Genomic DNA, 16,845 nt, shown 5'->3' on the forward strand with positions numbered 1-16,845 from the left:
ACACAGTTATTCATGTTTACTGGAAGTCTGCTTCTGTTTTGTGTTCACAAACGCTCTGAGCTTCCTGTGGCCGTTTGACAACATGCGTCAAGACTTAAAGCATAAAATCCCCTCAAATGCTGCAGATGGTTTTGGGCAATGTGTTACTGTTTGTGTGGCTTTTAATGTCTTTTTAAGAGAATAAGAAGTTTAACAAGAAGCACAGCAAAGCATGTTTAAAGACATCGAGTAAGAAACCCCACAAAGGCTATTTAATTTTCTCTTTAAATTGAGACATCTTGCTTCTGCATGGTTTATACTTCACTTCTATTCACAAGATGTAGGTTAAGTGTGCATGCATCTCTTTTACATAATTTACAGAATAGTTCCTTGCATTATATCAGTTTTTTTGCAGGTTTAATAATGCTATGTGGTTTTGAGATGTACATGTTTGTTTTTGAATTTCTACTATATGAAAAATATCATGTGAGATGTTCTGCATAAATCTTTATGGTATACGCCCTAATTCAAGACCCTCTAAAACTAAACCCTGAAGAGCTGGATTCACATCCAAATCAGTATCTGTAGGTCATCTGACATAGATCAATTTATTGCAGCATTCATTTGATCATTTGAGTTATTCAGAGCCATGGGCTTTGGGAAGATCATAATGGTGAAGGACAGACTGCATTGACCAGTAATTGAGCTTACTTCTTTAAGAAAATTGTCAAAATGTGAAAAACTTAGCATTATGGGTAACAATGTCCTTGACTTGAACTACTGTATTCCCTCTGAACACTTCTGAAGTCTAGTTCTCCCGTCATGGAAAGAAAGTTGGGCTAAGTTCCTAGCAGATGTTTACAGCGCAAGGACCTCCCAGACGAGTCAGCCTCTGAAGCTTGTGTCATTTCTGCTTTGACAGAGTCTTTTGAAGGCTGTTTTTCCATTAGCTTTAGAGGAACCTTTGCCACAGGACAATAAAACAAATAAGAGTGTAAAAAATGAAGCTAAACCATGAAAGAGACAGAGAGAGAGAGATCAGCAAAGAGATCTCATCAAATGTAATATACAGTAAATCTAGTCTCATCTGAACTCTCTTAACCTTTAGAAAGCTAGACTAGTATGATGCAATGACAATTTTATTATATGATTGATTATATTTTACTTTAATCTGATTGCAAATACATTTTAAAATAACAGTTCACCCAAAAATTAACATATGCTAAAGATACACTCATCCTCAGGCCATCCAAGATGAGTAGATGAGTTTGAGTCTTCAGATTGGAAGAAAAGAAGCATTCCATCACTTGCTCACCAATGGTGAATGGGTGCCGTCAGAATGAGAGTCCAAACAGCTGATAAAAACACCACAGTAATCCACATCGCTCCAGTCCGTCAGTTAATGTCTTGTGAAACCAAAAGCTGTGTGTTTGTGAGAAACTTCAAACCATTGCTCCTGGCAAAAATATGAGCCCATAGTGAAAAAGTTACCTTCTGCACAGATCAAGCACAAGAGAAAAAAAGATCAAAACAGTTCTAAATAAATATGTGGTTGATTTTGATGTGAGAGACAACAGGAGATGGACTTTTCCACTTGACAAAGCGTTATTATGGATTATAGACTCAAACACGCAGCTTTTCAATCCACAACATTCACTGATGGACTGGAGTGCTGTGGATTATTGTGATGTTTTTATCAGCTGTTTAGACTCTCATTCTGACGGCACCCATTCACTGCAGAGCATCCATTAACGAGACAGTGATGTAACGCTACATTTCTCCTCTGATGAAGAAACAAACTCATCTACATCTTGGGTGGCCTGAAGATTAACATTTTCAGCAATTTTTCATTTTTGGGTGAAATATTGCTTTAAAACAAAGACTATGTGCAATTTTTTGTTTCTTTCTCAAAAACATATTTTAGCAGCCCAATCAAATGAGCTAGATGTTTAGAGCTAGATGTCATATGCCACGATTTTTAGCAAGTTGTTTATTTATTTGTTGGTGTGTTTGCTTGCTTGTGTAGCAATGCCAAGGTCATGGGTTCAACTTGTAGATGTATAAAAAATGCAAAATAATCATATTACAAAAATTGCTAACTGGGTGCATGCAGTGATGAGACAATAATGTGGCAAACTATTGTTTGAACGGTATTTTTTAATGCAGTATGTACTCTGCATTTTATGATAAGCAGTATGTTATTCTGTACATAGTCAGATTTTTGTAAATATATAGTTTTTATTTCTAAAAAGATTCAATTGTGCATCATACTGCTCTATTAAATTTGTTGTCGCTGAAGTAGTTTTAATGAATCTGAATCAGCTGCAGATCCTGTTGCCTTACAGAACCTATTAAACGAAACCACAATAAACAGTTTAAGAGCTTGGTTTGTTTTCCCCGCTCGTTAAATGTATTTACGTGCAATATTTTCCATTTGGAAGAAAACGTGCTTCACATAAATGGGGATTACATGAATTAGCTTTAATATCGTAAAAGTCATTTGATCAGGGCTTTGATGAGACGTGCTTCTCTTTCAGGAGGGATTTTAATGACGCTCATTGTGGGAGGTTTTCCTGAATTAACATTCAGACCAAACATCCTCAACTCAATATTCAGAGTCCACGGGTTTCATGTTGGCAGATGAGATATGAGAGTTAAAGTCACAAAACATGTTTGATATATCGACTTCCAAGAGTTTGCACATGTGCTGTGATTGAGAAGGTTTGATTCATTTAAACTTGTTTGATGTCATGTTTATTTACATTTCTTGCATCACTATTAACTGAATGAGACCAGACTGTACTTGATGGTGAAATACTTTGACTTCTGACACAAACGTGCAGATGTTTAATGCTGTCAGATTGATAAATAGAGTTTAATGTACTGCTGTTATGAAGAGAATTTGCTCACAATTACTACCTTCGTTCTTATCAGTGTCACTTATATCAAAATACATTGTTTTTTGGCTCTTTTTGGTCTTACTTCAAACTATTCAGCCCTTTCAAGTTATGGTTCAAATGACTTAAAACTGAAAAAAAAGAGATTATTAAGAGTTTATTGGTTTAAGTATGAAATCAGTGCAGATCTTTACAATGTTCATTGCTGTCTAATCAGAAATAAACAGAATCTGTCAAATGTGGGGGTTTTTTTCTTTGTCCGTAGTTATTTGCAGAAAATAAAAACATGTTAAAATTATAAGACAGAGTAAAATGACCTCCCACCTTAATTTTTTATTCTTGAGGTGGCACAGAAACTCTTCTCAACACATTTAATAAATGGTTACGCTTTTTTCTAAATTATATAATTTCATCCGAACATCAAACGTTTTGAGGATTAGAGAGATTAGTGTTGTTATTTTTTACATTTTCAAGTTATTGTAATTAATCAGGTAATTATTAGGTGTTTTCTCATTAAAAACAATAGGTTAATTAAGTGAAATTTGAATACACAGCATTGCTATTATGACCTCTCCTCGATTAAACTGTGGGCAATTAAATATGTAAATATCCATATGCCTGTATATATAAGTCATAGAATAAATACCTTTCAAATGATTTTTTTTCTAATGGGATTCTGCTTTGTCTGTCAATGGTAATTATTTAATTATCAAAAGACAATTTTTAATAGGATAGTTGATTTATTTTACTTTAATGACACTGTGAAAATATATAAATATTAGAATGATACCATTTATACATTATGCAAAAGTTTAGCTGGGCTTTATTGAGATGGCCTCTGAATGATTTTACATTTAGTGGCATAATTTTGCTAATGTTTCTTTCTATTCTCTTTAATAACACATTGGCTGATGCATCATCGTCCCGCACATCCTTAACTTATATCTAATTATGTTTTCAATTTAAAAGTAAATGCACATTGTTCTTGAGGAGGACATCTTCCCCATCTTATCGTAATATTAACAGTTTTATGAACTATTTTATACAGCCACCGCTGAATGTGGAATACTGCTCATAATGTTAGAGTACAATGCAATGTAAATAGCTGTTAATTCGACAACACTGGCTGTGTATGATGATGTGGTCTGTTGTAGTGAGGACACAATGACAGACAGATAGACAGAGTACAGGTGAAGTCCAACTGCAGGACGATTGACGCTAGAGGGCGCTAGAACACAGAATGAACCAACGCACTATTGAAAGTCATCCTTCGTGAGCATATATTTATTTAGCCTATTTATCTATTTATGCCTAATTATCTATGTATCTAATAATGTTTTTTTTTTTCAGATTAATCTGGCTTTTAGAGCCTGGATCAGTGAGTTTTAGTCCAGAGGTAGCTAATGTCAGACAGAACAAAGCAGACGACGTTTATATACATATAAATAATATCTGAATTAAAAGACTTTACTTTTATTTATTTATTTATTATAACTTTTAAGGATTAGAAATGGCAGGTTAGAGTTACGACGTGTTTTTGGGGCGGTTAAACCGGCAATTATGGCTGGAGACCCTTATTAACCCATTGCTCTTTAAAAGTTTACACTGATAAGAACGCAAGAGAAAATTCATACAGAATGCGATAAAACGTCGCGCGCGAAATTAAATTGCGTTTGCTATTTATTTTTATTTTTTTAAATCGTCGGTATTCGCGTAAACAATATTTTTTTTACACATTGCCTATCACAACTCGGTTAATAGAGACTATAAATTACTGAAAAATTATATATAGAGAAAAGGTAAAATAATTCGCGAATTCAAATATAATAATTCGCACACTGAAAAATGAAGCATCATCCTCCTGATGATTGTTAATATTATTTTATTCAAAGTTCGTCCTTCAAAAACCAACGAGACATGAAGCAAAACTGTCTGAACTTTAAGCTCAGTTATTCAGAAACCAACAGCTTTGATCTGTATCCAGGGAAATATCGTTAAATGTTAAGATACTGCTATTGTGTTTAATTAGTGATAATTATAAGTAGGCTATAGGCGATGGCTTTAACCAAGCAGTTTGATTGTTAGATATCATGTTATTTCTTGTGCGGATAATTATATTGATTTTTATTTTGTATAAATCAATAGGGTATAAAAAGCCTAATCTACATATATAAATAATGAGGACAAAAATAAATATTTCCTTATGTGGGCTATCCTACATAAAACGAAAAACAAATGTCACGAAATGTCCAGGAGATGTTCATATTTCATCTACAGGAGACGTAAATCAGCCTGTCATAATTAGAGAAGAGAAGAATACTAATGAGGAAAGTAATAAAGATCCAAACTCCCCCTTTATCTTTCTCTCCTGTTCCTCGCGGGTTTATTGCCCTGAGATGTCTGTCTGCATGAAATGAATCTGAAACACAAAAGATTCTCCTTATGAATTTTACATGGATATTATGCGCAGAGAGATTAAATCAGCTTTTATCGGGCTCTTTATTAATCATGCAGATAATGTCACTTCATGAAGCAGCGCGGGTTTCATCGCAGGGAAATGAAATGATTCTTTGTTAAATATCTGACTCGAGATTATAAATATATATTGTCCTGATTTCACAGCTGAGAATTTATGACAAACAAAAGCAATTAAATAAAACACGATAGAAGCGAAAAATCAAGAGTAAATATTCGATGTTTAAAAACAGACTATTTTAAGCTAAAAAGTTACAATAGCTATTTTTAATGATAGTATTAATTTGATATATATATAACTTTTGTGATTGATATGCTTGATAGGGCCTATATAAATATCGATTCTTGTCGGATAAATAGAAACAAAAACAAACAAACAAAAATATTAATATGGTTAGTATTTTTTTATTAATATTAATAAAAGACTTAATATGGTTAGGTTTGCATGCTGATTTTTTTCTGTTTGTAAATATTTATTTAAAATATGAATACGAAAATTTGTACAATTATTTTTTATGATTATTTATTTGTCGTTATCGCAGTTGAAATCATCACACTGAATTGTAAAGCCTATTCGCAAATATTGTGGTCGCACGTCGTCAAACTTGTGTCGTTATTGCCTGAAGGAGTTTTTTATTTGTTTATTTTATTTTTTGTTGCATGGCTTCACTAAATTTGTCTCAGGAATATGTATTTGTGTTTGAAAAAAATATATTAATTTGGTATTTTTTTGCTAAACATTTTATGCTTTACTACAAATATTATTCCTGTCTGTTTGTCTTCAGCACATCTGCTGTTGTAGGCGGTTCTGCTGCGATCCAGCACCAATAGCATCAGAGCAGCGCACGCGCTCCTCGAGAGCAGCACAGGGCTCGTGAACACTCAGTGAGGAGCTCACAGGATTATCAGAGAGGATCTGACTTTAGACCAGGAAGATCTCACTGGATCTCGATATGAAGAACCGTCACTGATCTGCTGAACACCTCGCACTCCAAAAAAAAAAAAAAAAAACACCATGCGCTTTGCTCTCGTCTGCTAGAATAAGGAAAGCGAGACTGGAGAGTTTACTTTTAGTTTCTGTCTCGTCACGGTCCGCCTGCTGCTTCTGCTGCACTTCTTCTGGACACTGCAACAGGTCAGCACAGAGTCGCTTCGGATATGTTGGACGGAATCCAGATTGAAGATCAGTTCAGAGCAGGAGCAGAGACTCTGGGAGGGATGCTGGGTGAGTTTCGCCATCACAGAAACTAATCAAGCATCGAGGTTCTCTCTCTAAACTATGGCACAAGTAAAGTTTCCAACTTTTCGTATTCTTACAGCTGTTGTTTAAATTTCCTATATGAACGTTACACAAAATAATAGACTGAATATGTTCATTATAATTAACTGCTGTAGTAATAAAGATGTGTAGTTTAAAAACAGCTTCACAAAATAAAAGTATTATTAGTGTTTCATCTACAAATCAGTTGTCTTGGATTGAATATATATATATATATATATATATATATATATATATATATATATATATATATATATATATATATATATATATATATATATATATATAATAACAACCTAGGCAGAAACTGTAACACAAATATTTAGTTTAATATATGTTCAATATAATCGCGCGTTCATTCAAAATGAACACAAAAAAATATTTATTTTTATTTCTTTTTTAAGCCAGTAAATTAGATTTAATATTCTTTGGTAAAACATAATTTAACATGCATTTATTTTTATTTGTAGCCTATTATTGTTATTTATTTATTTCGTGTGTTAAATAAGGCTAAATGTCGCAGTTTACAAGAAATAATTTTTCAAAGTGTCGGATAGAAAATAATTCTTTAAAGGAACAACTGCGCGTTTTCACTCTGTTAAAGAAACTGTATCTTTCAGTGTACTTTAGAAATGTGAATTTCATAAATGTATCTCGAATTTATTTGTCTATCCATGAGATTTTGAATTGTCCAGTGGAAGTATCTGATGTTTGTCGGTGTGTGTGTTCAGGTTCAGACTGTGTCCATCAGAGTGTGTGTGAGGGATGTCACAGACCCATCTCTGATCGCTTCCTCCTGCGCGTGAACGACAGCTCGTGGCACGAGGAGTGTCTGCAGTGCTCGGTGTGTCAGCAGCTTCTCACCATGAGCTGCTACTCCAGAGACCACAAACTCTACTGCAAACACGACTACCAACAGTAAGAGCTGCTTCATTCATCTCCTGACACGTGCGCGTCATTTCAGCTGCGCTTTTCATTATCAACAACAACAAAAAAATATGTAAAGGGAATATTTCGAAGCAGATATTTACAATTTTGTTTTACCCTTTTCCACAAGGATTTTATGCTTAATAATATTCATTGATATAGCTTGTTAGGCATATTGGTATTTCGATAACCTCTTATCATTTTAGTGGTTTAGCAAATAGCTAACGATAAAAGGCAATAAGAACAAGAATGCTAATTATTGTTGTTATTATTATTATTATTGGCTTATTATTATTAGAAGGCTATATTTTTGCACGTATATTAAAAAGCAAACACTGCATAGGCCTACAGCATACAAATATAAGCTAGGCCTAAATTAAGTAGCCTATTTATGTGTTAAAGTCTACAATAAAAAAACAACAACATTCTTACAACGAGAATTGCGATAGCTAATGCTAAACATATATTATAATAAGAAATAGATTTTGTTCTTCCTGCCGTTTTCGTTATTGTGTGTGTGTGTGTGTGTTTATGCAGAGACCACAGAGCTCTTGGTGTGTTGTACAGTTAATGAGAGTCTAGTCTTCAGTGGCTTGTTAACAGGTTCTTTTGACTTTTGGCCCGAATCGTTTGAAAGCCTCTTCTTCACTCATCGAGACATGATCGCGTTATTGTTATAAGAAAGCGTCTGACGTCACGGCGTCTCAGTCGACATGACAGCGAGCAGATTGTCACAAGCAGGCCTCTTAAGCAAGTATAACTATTTCTAGCCTATATTTGTCTAATTTAATTATTTTTTAAAGAGCGTTATGTATTCTGGAATTCATCAACCAGTCAGACTTTATAATGTTGACTTTATAAAAGCCGCGCTTCTTTTCTTGTTTGTATAGATTTGCAGGTCAAATGCTGCTAGTTCACTTGTTGCAAAGTTCAGAGCTCACCTAGCTTTCACATGTAATCCTGTAATCGGAAATAGATAGATTCCCAGCTAACAAACAAATGTTCTAAGACGTAAGTCATAAAAACGTTATTTCTGAAACATTCCATATTTTTTTTTAAATGTTTTTAAACCGTTTTTTTTCTTGGTTATTCGAACCTGAAGGGAACATTCCATTGTATCAATTTCCAAACAGCGTTAGAATGTTACGTTTGAATGTTCTCTGAACATTCTAAAACAAGTTGTAACATTAAAAAAAATGTTAGACAAAAAAAACAATAAAATAAAAAATCCAACTAAAAGGTTTAATTTTTTTTAAATCAGCGAACAATGTATAAATAACGTTTTGAGAACATTATTAAAGACCAGATAAATTTGAACTAGTGTTCTGTTAATGTTACTGAAAGAATTATATTATATTTATTTGTCTCTTACACAATTTTCTACCAATGCAAAATGAAACTTTACAAAGCAGTCAACATACTACATATCTGTCCCCAAAGTTGCTTTAACAGTGTGTACACGCGTGTTATTTGTCTCTTTCACTGTAGTATTTATAAAGCAGTGATGAGGTGTTTAGTGCTCTTAATTCACAAGCGTTCTGTTTTTATGACTCTCATTTAAGAGAGATTAACAAGCACCACAGACAGCCACAAAACACACACACCTCCATGCTTAACTCGCTCTTACTGACACACACACTCATGCAATGAGCCGAACAGTAAAGCTCTCTTTGCAGTCACTTATGGAGATGTATCTACATTTAATAACTCATCCAGTATGTCTGCAATTTTTACATTACAATGTGTATGTTTCCTTGTTAGGTTTTTGAATGATAAAAAGTAGATTTAGTGTTCAAAATGAAGTACTTGACCACTTTGTAGTTGTCAGATGTTAATGGAACATGCTCATAGTTAATGTGATGAGCTTCATTTAAGAGAACTAGAGGTGTTTTGTGTGTGTCCACAGCACTGCAGACACACGTATAGCCGTGGTTTGAAGGGACAGACAGTGATGTAATGATTTTCAGATGTGCAATAGCAGAACATCGCTCTAACCCATGCTTGCTATGCTGAGAAAGTTTGGAGTTGTAGTTTGTAGTTGTGTGATTGACCTGTCAATTGTGGTTCAGTTTGTTTACTACGAAGTGAAGGTGACAGCTGGAACATGTTTTGTGTTGATTTCAGTCTCAGCTCATGACATGATACGACATGCTGAAACTTAATATAGTTTAACAGCATATTTTGTCCCATAATAGCCAAGATCATTGAGATTATGAATTTATTCAGTGTTGCTAATTTTTACACGAGTTTCTTTTTATTGCTGTATGTGATATTTTGATCTGACAGTATGGAACATAACACAGCCATTTTTTGACTGTTTTTAAAGCTTTTTTTTCTTGGATATGGGTCACTGTGTTTAAAACATTACACAATCTGTAGACATATTTTGAATCATCCCCCTTATTTTGTGTTGACAAGCAGATTCCTGTTCTGCGTAAATCAACAAAGCTTGACAAACATTTACATGTCAGCTTTCCAATGAAAATCTCATTTAAATATGAGAGAAAAACAGTTCTATATTGCATAACAAAAACCTTCACTCTCTGCATCATTGACACAATTCAAAAGATTCAATTCAAGTCTTGTAATGTGTTAATGAAGCATTAAACAGCAGATATATACAGTATTTTAACGTTATTCATATTAGGTTATGCAAACAGTTCTAAACAGTCAGACTTGAAACAGTTTAAATAATGTTAAAGTTTGTGAAACAATATGCTTGGCAAATAAAAACCAGAACATTTTGTCTGATCAGATAAGCTAACAATAACTAAACAAAGTGTGCAATATCATAAATGTGATAACTGATGTGTGTGAGCGCAGGCAGGAGCTGAGGGTGTGTATGTGTGTTTCTCCTCTGGTTCATCGTGTGTGTGTGTGTCTGTGTGTGTGTGAGAGAGAGAGAGATCGTTCACTCTGCACACTGTGGCCTCTTTTGAGAGAGAGTGTGAAATACACTCAGATACACACACACACACACTTTGCTACTTTCTTTGTTTCTTGTTAGGCTGACAGTCAAGTGTAGTCTATTGTGTACATAAAAATATTGAAATATATCTTTACCTTATATCTATACACCATGGCTATCTGTAATGATCTCTCTCTTTCTCTCTCACACACAGACACACACACACACACTCACATATATAATGATATATTTATACAGTATTGTGATTAGTCAAATATATATAGTATTTATTATTTTGTTTCATGAAATATAATGTAACAATATAATAGTCATACATATTATATTATATTATATATATATATATATATATATATATATATATATATATATATATATATATATATATATATATATATATATATAATTTGAAAGATGATGTGTAATTTATATTCATCATAAGTATTTGAACATATTTTTAGATATAATACAATCATATATTTTTTTAATTCTTCACTGATGTATACACTATTTATTTATTTATTTATTAACTATGTCCCATGGCTGTCTAGAATACGTATATTAAAAATACAATAATGTTATTGGTCATATATATATATATATATATATATATATATATATATATATATATATATATATATATATATATATATATATATACTTTTATAGAAATATAATATTTACAATATAAGCATTTCTATATGTATATAATATATTTAAATAAATAAAGATATACACCCACACACTTCATATGGCTCTGTTGATTTACCTATTTTTCCATTAATAAGTGAGTTTGATGATCCGGTTGATGTTTGTGATCTTTCAGTGATGCTTGGTTGGAAACTACTGTGCGTTTAAAATCAAATACGAGTGTTTCATCAACTTTGCAGTTTTTGCTGAATTCATTTCGCTGCCCCTGGTGTGTGTGTCTCTGTGGTTTCTCTCTCTGCTGCTGCTGTCACCCAGCTGTGAGGAGAGCTTGGCAAGGCTCTGTCGAGTGCTTCCACCCAGGTGCTGTACCTTCAGGCCTGCTCTCACACCCTCCTCTCACATAGCTGTGTGTGGGGAGCATTTGAGGAGAGGAACATGCAGAAACACACGCGTCTCACACCAGCATATTCCCCGTGATGACTCCCACTTTTCTACCACTTCTATGTGATCTTGCGCTTCTTTCTTCTTTTCTCCTCTCTTAATGAGTTTAAATAGAGGGCAATTTAAAATATTATTACTATATTTAAATAACAATTTTCTGTTTTTATTTACTTAAATATAACATAATTTATATTTGTGACCAAAGCTGTATTTTCAGCATCATTCCTCCAGCCTTCAGTGTCACATGATCTTCAGAAATCATACTGATGAGCTGCTCAAGAAACATTTCTTATTTTCATCAATGTTCAAAACAGCGCTGATTCATTTGTTTTAGTTTTTTGAACCTTGGATACTTTTTCATGATTCTTCTTGGGTGAAGAATTAATAAAAAGCATTTATTCAAAATAGAAAGCTTTTCTAACTTTATAAGTTGCTACTATCACTTTTAATCAGTATAACATATCCTTGCTAAATACAACATAAGAAACAGAATAACATTAAATGAAACATGACATTCTGAAGTAAAAGTCTAGAAGACTGAAATAGTATTTTCTTGTAAAGCATACTCCAGTAATCTTTTTATTTTTATTTGTTTTATATTAACTTTAAAAAATATAATTTTTACATATAAATAAAATGTGTCTGTGTTTATATACAGCATATTTATATATATATATATATATATATGAAATGTAAACATAATTATATAATGTATTTAAATAATTTATTTATTTATTTAACTTGTGAGATATCTTTATATTATTTATATATATATTTTTTCATATTATGTAGAATGTGAGTATCTGATTCAAGATGACAGATTAAATATTTGTATTTTTCGTGGCTAACACTGTGAGTTGAGATCTTCTGACAGAGATTTCAGTATGAATTCAAACATTTTTTATTCATCATCAAATTCAGTCTTTCAAAATCAGATAATCTGAGCTGCTATCCATTCATAAAATATCTTTTTAAGTCTAATTTGCACATGTTTTTACTTCTCCAAAGGACTTTAGGAGAAACATGCGACAGAGTTTGAGAACTCCAGTTTGCTGAACTCTCCAGGAGCATTACATTTCTCCTTGTAGACCCCTAAACTCCTCCTCCTCCCGTGCACCACCCAGGTTCCCTCTGTCTTTCTTGTGGTCTCTTCTTCCTATAATGGGATTAGCGGTGTGACCCCCGTGTTTCCGTCCCGGGTGTAGAGTTGAGTTCCACACTTTTATCACTGACTGTGACACTGAGCTCCCCGTCACTTTGTGCTCACCGGAAGCCTGTTCCCTAATCCACTTATTGGTGTGGAGAATCAGGGCAAAGAAAGAAGCGACCAAACAATATGCAATGGAAGAGGAGGGGTGTTGGAAAAGCCCCCCTGTGACTCTGTTCCTAAACCAAATAAGAGAGCATGAGATTGATATTGTGAGGCTTAAGACGCTTAAGATGCACACACATGTGTGTTTAAGCTGCCTTTTGTTTTTCAAGATTGGAGCATGTAGGCATCATTTTCCAGTTTGGTTAGAGAATGTGGAGAGGGAAGAGATGAGGTGTAAGTAAACCACAGCGTTCGCTCTGTTTTGGTGCCGCCGTTTTCTCGTCCCGGCTGCAGAAACAACACTCGGTGAGAAGTGTTCTGCGGATCTTGTTTCTTGTCTCCCGTGCAAAGACCCATGCAATGCTTTCCTTGCACCAGTGCTTCTTCAGCTTAAGATGATTTGTAAACCGGGTTTCCTGACCCTGAAGGAGCTTCACACAGAACAATGTTGGCCGGGGTAGGAGGGTTTGGGAGGTTTGGAGGCGTGAGTTACTACACACACACAGGTGCTTCACAATGCCATAGAAAAATCTTTTTTTTCTAAATTGTTCCATAAGATTTTTTTTTCATTGAAATAAAAATAAAATAAAGATGCATAAAATTGATCAAAAGTGACAGGAAAGACATTTATGATGTTGATTTTTATTTACAAAAAATGCTATTTGTTTCAACTTTCTATTCATCAAAGATTCCTGAAATGTTTTTTTATGTTCATTGTTTCCACACACACACACACACAAAAATGAAACGGCACAAAAGTTTTCTCAGAAATGTTTCTTGAGCAGCAAATCAGCATATTAGAATGATTTCTGAATAATCATGTGACACCGAAGACTGGAGGAATGATGCTGAAAATTCAGCTTTGATCACAGGAGTATATTGCATATTTCAACATGTATTTTAAAGTGTGATTGTATTACAGAAATTGTACTGTATTTTTGATCAAATAAACACAGTCCTATTGAGCATAAGAGCCTGACATTAAACAGTTGAATGGTAGAGCATGCACTGTGTATTCAGCAAATATAAATACAGTGTGAACATTTGATGCTACAGCCTGCCAAGACTAAGTAATATGAGACTGGTTTGAGATCAGTGTGTTTATCTGCTCTGTGACTCATCGTCATGCTCCATGACTGCAGTTGCACAACTTCTGGGGGTAAATCTTGTCGATTTAGGGCAATCTCTCTCCCTGTGACCTCACAACACCTCACAGTGAGGGGATTGCCTGGTACCGATGACCAGCTCAAAGTAGGGCATGTCTTCCTCCTCAGCAGCTCAGAAATAGCCTGTAACTCCCCTCTGCTAAATTTGAAGGTTGTGCGTCAAAACTGATACATGCAATCGACTTTTTTGACTCCTGCACAGTCCCGAGTAAACCTCTTTAACCATCGCTACAGAAAAGTTTTAACACGTACAAAGGATAATGCGACTTCACTAAATGGTTCAATGTGATGAATACACATACACATTTTAGTATTTTAGTTTTAGTTAACAATGACAACACTGGACCCATTCAATTCAAATTCACACTCAGTAAATTCTAAGAAACCCAATTCTTCAGTTCTGAATTTGGCACAATCCGGAAGAGAACAACGCACTTAGTGCCCAAGTTGCAAGAAAATCCTTATTAGGAAAAGAGCTTTAGTGCAGCTTTCCAGATCATAAAGTCTTCCTTCCCTAAGGCCATGGCACTTTTCTCCTCAAAGAAAGCTGCTGGAGGCCAGTGGCGACCCCATCCTTCTTCAGCCGTGCTGCTTTAGCTGCTCGTCACCTCGTCCCGCTGGCAGAGGTCACCCAGGCTCTCCGCCGGCCACAGGCCCTGCTTGGGTTTGTCTCGACTCGGTAGTGGGTCCAGGATGGAGGTCTGCAAGAAGAAAGCAATGCAGTCTCCCTCCCCAGGCCACAGCCTGTAAACCGAGCCCCGTTCTAGCCTTCTGCTCCCAGCAGGGCTTCAGCATCACGCTTTGACGGAGGTGGATGGAGGCGCTTTGAGGGAGATGTGCGGAGACCTGCAACTGTGCGTGGCGCCTGTGTGATGCACAGTGCAGATCTCGGGTCTGTGCGGCACATGCTTTGGGTCAGATCCTTCCCACTATCTGAACCAGCAGCGTCCACATCAAAGCATCTTGAGCTGGGTCATGGTATGAAGACAGCCTTGTCATAGCGTGATCTCTTAGCTGTTTTAAAGCAGGACACTACATGCAAAAACATGTTTTTTTCATGCACTGGTCAATTTGGAGATTTTAGGCTATTTTGTTGTTTCAGTCTAGTGAAAAGAAACCTCCAAAACAGACATTTAAATTACATTTGATATGTTGTGGATTTCAATTACAATACATATCTGCAAATGCAGTTTTTAGAAAAGTTTTTACAGTCATTTAGCTGTTAAAAATAGTACTTGCAAATAGATCAAATGTATTTCTTTACGAGATTTCTTTAAATATTTGTTCTTTAGTCGTTACCTTTTTTATTCCTTAAATTTTACATTTTTGACAAGAAACCCCCAAAACTTAAAGGGATAGTTCAACTAAAAATTCAAATTCTTTTATCATTCTCTCATTTAAATATTCAAAATTTCATCATTCCAAATTCAAATGTTATTTTTCATGTAATTTCTGTGTTTACTTTCCCCCCTCCCAATTTTCCCTATTGTAATCAAATCTTTTCCTTCTAGATGTCTTAAATTTCTAAAAGTCATCCTGATATGCAGTCAAAAGTTCTTCTAAACAAGACTGTGCTCATTATTGCAAACCAGCTAAGTCTTGTTTTTAAGCATGCATTAATGCTTCAGTAAAACACATCAGTGATTTACAATAAAACATAGATCTGTTTTTCGTCTGAATAAACACCACAGCTTTGACAGTGCGGTTGAACTTTGCTCCCCAAGACGGATAATTCAATTTCTTTGTGTTATTGTTTTTATGCTGATGCAGTATCCAGTTGCTTCCTTGTCTTGTGTCTCCCCAAAATATTTTCCTTTGACCTCGCTGCGGTTTATAGCCTTCGCCCCTCGCCGTGTCTGTCCCAGATTTATGCTGTTGATCTTACATGCTTTCTTGTCATTATAAATCGATAATGTTCCACTCTCGTGCTCTGTGCAGCTCAGTATTACTGGTATAACTCACTTAGTGTGATGCCTTTGTCTTGGTTTTGGAAGGTTTTGTTCATTTTTAGATTTAATTAAGAGCATTTATACATGTTTAATTATCATGTTTCAGATTTGTCCCTTGTTCTTTCTGGAATCTCTTGAAACCTGTTAAAAACTTCTTCTAATGATGAAAATGAATGAAAATCAACATCAAAAAAAAAAAAAAATGAAGGCATTGAAGACTGAAAACAAATTATTATTGCATTGCATTCGGGGGGAAATGTGTTTAACTGTCATAAAAATAACATCAAAATAATATAAACAAACAAAGAAACAGAAAAACAAATAAATTAATGAATAATTAGCAATCAACCGCTTTATTTATAACGCTTTTATTATATTTTTTAATACGACAACTATAATACCAGATTTTACTGCATTACAGTAAAAAAATTTACTTAAACAGTTATTTAAAAAATAGGTTAGATTACATATAATAAAATAAATACTTTACAATTAATTAGATTTATTCCTATTTACTGTATTTTTACAAATTGTCATTATTTTTATTGTATTAGTTTTTACGATAGATTAGTCTTTCAATGCAGTAATTTTGCTTTGCAGTATATTTCGAGGGGAAATTTTTCTTATTTGTGATGAAAATGAATAAATACATTTAACTGAACAGTAAAAAAATAAATAATAAAAATAATAAGGTCCCAGCGTGTGAAATATGCACTAGATATGTTCTTGACCAGCATTGTGAGAGTCAGAGATTTGTGTGTGTGTGTTTGTGTGTTTGTGTGTGTGTGTGTGTGTGTGTGTGTTTTGTGTGTTTTTGCTGGCAGCACTAGGGTGAGAACGGTG

The 16,845-nt window shown here is 34.3% G+C and overlaps 1 protein-coding gene across 1 annotated transcript in view; it reads left to right on the forward strand.

The window, feature by feature from the left end:
• Positions 1-6,227: 6,227 nt before the first annotated feature.
• LOC113073329 (LIM/homeobox protein LMX-1.2-like) overlaps positions 6,228-16,845 on the forward strand; it is a 42,991-nt gene continuing 32,373 nt past the window's right edge. Inside the window, exons 1-2 of the mRNA XM_026246243.1 lie at positions 6,228-6,576; positions 7,362-7,548. Of these exons, the coding sequence (XP_026102028.1) occupies positions 6,510-6,576; positions 7,362-7,548 (254 nt within the window). The 5' untranslated portion in view covers positions 6,228-6,509. The remainder of the gene's footprint in view (positions 6,577-7,361; positions 7,549-16,845) is intronic.

The sequence above is a fragment of the Carassius auratus genome, chromosome 5 (genome assembly GCF_003368295.1).
Source record: "Carassius auratus strain Wakin chromosome 5, ASM336829v1, whole genome shotgun sequence".
In the NCBI taxonomy this organism is placed as follows: Eukaryota; Metazoa; Chordata; class Actinopteri; order Cypriniformes; family Cyprinidae; genus Carassius; species Carassius auratus.